Source organism: Rhincodon typus, chromosome 27, assembly GCF_021869965.1.
Source record: "Rhincodon typus isolate 14 chromosome 27, sRhiTyp1.1, whole genome shotgun sequence".
In the NCBI taxonomy this organism is placed as follows: domain Eukaryota; kingdom Metazoa; phylum Chordata; class Chondrichthyes; order Orectolobiformes; family Rhincodontidae; genus Rhincodon; species Rhincodon typus.
This window is the reverse complement of record NC_063358.1, coordinates 3899719-3903365: the sequence shown is the minus strand read 5'-3', so window position 1 is coordinate 3903365 and position 3647 is coordinate 3899719. Positions and strand designations below refer to the sequence as shown.

Sequence of the window (3647 nt, the reverse complement as noted above, 5' to 3'; positions counted from 1 at the left end):
GAGTGAATGAGTGAATGAGTGAATGAGTGAATGAGTGAATGAGTGAATGAGTGAATGAGTGAATGAGTGAAAAAAAGAAATATCCAGAGATCATACTTGAGCCCCTTCATTGTTGCAGACAGTGTATATGAGGTTTTCAGCGAATTAAATAAAACTTGACCTTTTGCTGATAGACAATTGAATACTGCAGTCTCACATTTCATAGAGATTTCCAGCAAACACTGAGTAGCAGGTTGTAGCAAATGAAAAAAGAAAAATCAAATAGACACCAGGTTACAATTTAAATCTGGCGCATTCTGACAAAGAGACTCAATAACAACTTCTAAGCAAAGCTTTACATATCTAGAAAATGAGCTCTCTAAAAATTAAAAAAAGAGACAGGCTAAATAATACTTACTCAAGCTGCCAAGTTGTCTGATGACATTTGCAAGTGTGATATTTGTCACGCATTCCAATTCACTTTGAACATTATTAGGCAGAGGCTGGCGGCACAGATACCTCGGTTCAATGTTCCTTGTTACTAAAGGCATTGTGGTTCATGAGCTAATGCAAAATAAGACCTAGAAATGTAAATATTAAAAATAATTGTGAAAATTTTGAACATAGTACTGTTTAATATCACACAATATATTAACAAAAGGACGTATCGAACCTAACCCACATTTCGAATAGATTACTGCAAAATAACTTGCCTATACTTTGTCAGAAGCAATGTATGTTACAGTTGTAACAAACGTCAGTTAGGCCACATCTGGAATATTGTGTGCAGTTCTGATCACCACACTACCAGGAGGATATGGACACTTTAGAGGGTGCAGAGAAGGTTGTTGGCTGGTTTGGAGGGTTTTTATGAGGAGATGTTGAATAAACTGTTTTCCCTGGAAAGATGGAGGCAGAGGGGCAATCTGATAGAGGTCTACAAAAGTATGAGAGACATAGATAGATTGGATAGTCAGAGGCTTTTTCGCAGGGTAGGAAAGGTCAACTAAAAGAGGGCACAGCTCAAGGTAAGAGGAAAAAAAAGTTTAGGGGAGAATTTTTCCCCTCACAGAGGGTGGAGTGTGCCTGGAATGTACTACCAGTGGTAGTGATGGAAGCAGATGTATTAGCAACACTTAAGGAGCATCTTGATAGACACATGAACAGGAGGCGACAAGAGGGTTAGAAACCACATATGGGCAATAAGTAGGTCTAAATATGGACTAGGAATCGGAGCAGGCTTGGTGGGCTGAATGGCCTGTTCCTGTGCTATATTGTTCTTTGATTTAAAATTCTTAAACAAAGAAATATTTCACACTCTGTCTCCATTCCAACTTGATCCCAACAAAACTAACACTTTTGATGAAACCACATTTCCATTTTAGAATTTTTCTTTGAGATAATTGCTATATTCTGTACCGTTTATTTTTGAAAGTATTATTCTGGCTTCCATTAATTTAATATACAAAATGGTGAGAAAGGGAAGCAAAAGGGTTAAGAGCTTACTTCAAGTCTCTAATATTTAAAATCAGAAGTTCTAAAATGGCTCCTTCCATTTTTTTTTCATAATTTTTCCCACAGATATAGCAAGCTATTTGTTCAAAACTTCCTGCATAGTCAGGTTTGTGAAATAACCATCCTGTTAAAGAACTGTTCCAATGGTAAGGCTAATGCATTAGGATTAATAGCTGTTCAGTCTCTTTTTGGCCAACCGCAGAGAAAACCAAACCTCTTACTAGTGAAAAAGACTGCGTTACATGTAGTTCTCAAGTGCAATTATTTCAAATGTTAACTTTTTCAAAAATGTTGCCATGCTTGACAGATTGTTTCCGTAAGTTTATGCTCTGCACCAGAAAAGTGAATTTTTCAGTATCCTGCACACTATTTTAAAATTAAATATTCATATTTAACTCTTTTCCTGGGCAATTCTCCACAGAATTCTTGGGCTTTGTCAATTGGAGAGCAGTCTTGGCTCGATGTAGCAATTATTTATTTGTCATTGCATTTGAAAAAAAGGGAAGAAACAGAGTTAATTATTGTAAATTGGAGTTAGCCTCTTTTAATCAGATATCAGTTGTTATTGCTTGAATTTCATTGAATTCATTGCTCACAACATGTAGTCATATTCCAGCACCTGCAGTAAATTTGTTCCTACACTACATGTAGGATTTGATAAGACTCCCCTTCTACACATTAATGCCCATTTTCTGCAAGTGAATTGTAACTGGGGTAACAACACAAGAATGCTTCAGGTTTAAGCCACAAATGGAGCACTTCGAGAGCCACACACTCACTCTGCATTATAAAATCGAGAGACATCTACAATACTTACTCCACAGTGATGGTGTCATCTAGAATTCTCATAATTGTGGAGTTTAATTTTGATTTAAAAACTTTTACAACCTGTTAAATCAGGCTTGTTTGATTAACTCTTTGTTAAAACAAAATTGCACCAAGGTCAGTCCCATGAAGGATTTGATCTATTGTACATGCCCATTTGTAGCAAAAAGCTAAATTTAAATTTAAAAAAAACAATAATTCACTGATCTTCTTCCAAGGTTAAAAGTTATTTGCACAATGGGATTCATGAATCCATTATACTGTGCAGACTGAAGAAAGTTCAAGCAATAACAACTGATATCTGATTTAAAGATGCTAACTCCAATTTAGAATAATTAACTCTGCTTCTTCCCTATATTTCAAATGCAATGACAAATAAATAATTGCTACATAAACATCCAAGACTGCTCTCCAAGTGAGAAAAGCCCAAAAATTCTGCAGAGAATTTTACTGGAAAAAGTTAAATTAAAGTACAGTGTGCAAGATACTGAAAAATTCACTTTTCTGGTACAAAGCATAAATTTAAGGAAACAAATCTGCCAACTTGTCAATTTTTTTTTGAAAAAGTTAAGAATTAAAATAATTACTCTCAAGAACTAGTATTTAAAGTACTAAGAAATTTGGTGCAAAAGGTTAATGTTGTGAAGTTTATTTCTGCATTGAGTACACTGAAGTGATCAGACCACTGGTCTACTTACATTTCACAAAATTTCAACCTACTGCTTTTCGAAATGTGATGGGATAGAAAATCTGTGCTGCACATTGCCAAATCATATTCAGTTCATTGACGAAGATTTCCCATCGGAAACGTTGCAGCTTTTCCTAAACCAAGTTTCGCAGCAGCAGCTGGCTGATCAGCAGGAGTAGTGAAGCACATCCCAGATAAGCATCAGCTTCAGAATGGCTAGTCTGCATTCCAGCACAGCTTGAAATATTTACTGGCAACTGCCCATGGAAGAGATCGTATCATTCGTCAGCAATTGGTAACACACTACTCCCAACTGCCAGGCATCACCACCATTTTCAGCCAAATCATTCTCAATTTTAAGAAATGCTTGTACTTTCATCAACTGGAATATCCTCTTGATAAATAAACTGACTGAATAATTTCAATCAACTAAACATGATTTAAGTCAACTTGGTACCACCAGTTGCCTGGAATAAGGTTTCACTATAAAGTAATATTTCAAGTAAAAAGTCTATTAGTTATTACATTTTAATGGTACCAACACTGATTTATTTGAATCAGAGATAGTAGGAACTGCAGATGCTGGAGAATCCGAGACAACAAGGTGCAGGGCTGGATGAACACAGCAGGCCAAGCAGCA

At 36.0% G+C, this 3647-nt stretch overlaps 1 protein-coding gene across 1 annotated transcript in view; it reads right to left on the bottom strand.

Annotated features, from left to right (window-relative positions):
- wasf2 (WASP family member 2) overlaps positions 1–560 on the bottom strand; it is a 16723-nt gene extending 16163 nt beyond the window's left edge. Inside the window, exon 1 of the mRNA XM_020529680.2 lies at positions 398–560. Within this exon, the coding sequence (XP_020385269.1) occupies positions 398–530 (133 nt within the window). The 5' untranslated portion in view covers positions 531–560. The remainder of the gene's footprint in view (positions 1–397) is intronic.
- Positions 561–3647: the final 3087 nt, after the last annotated feature.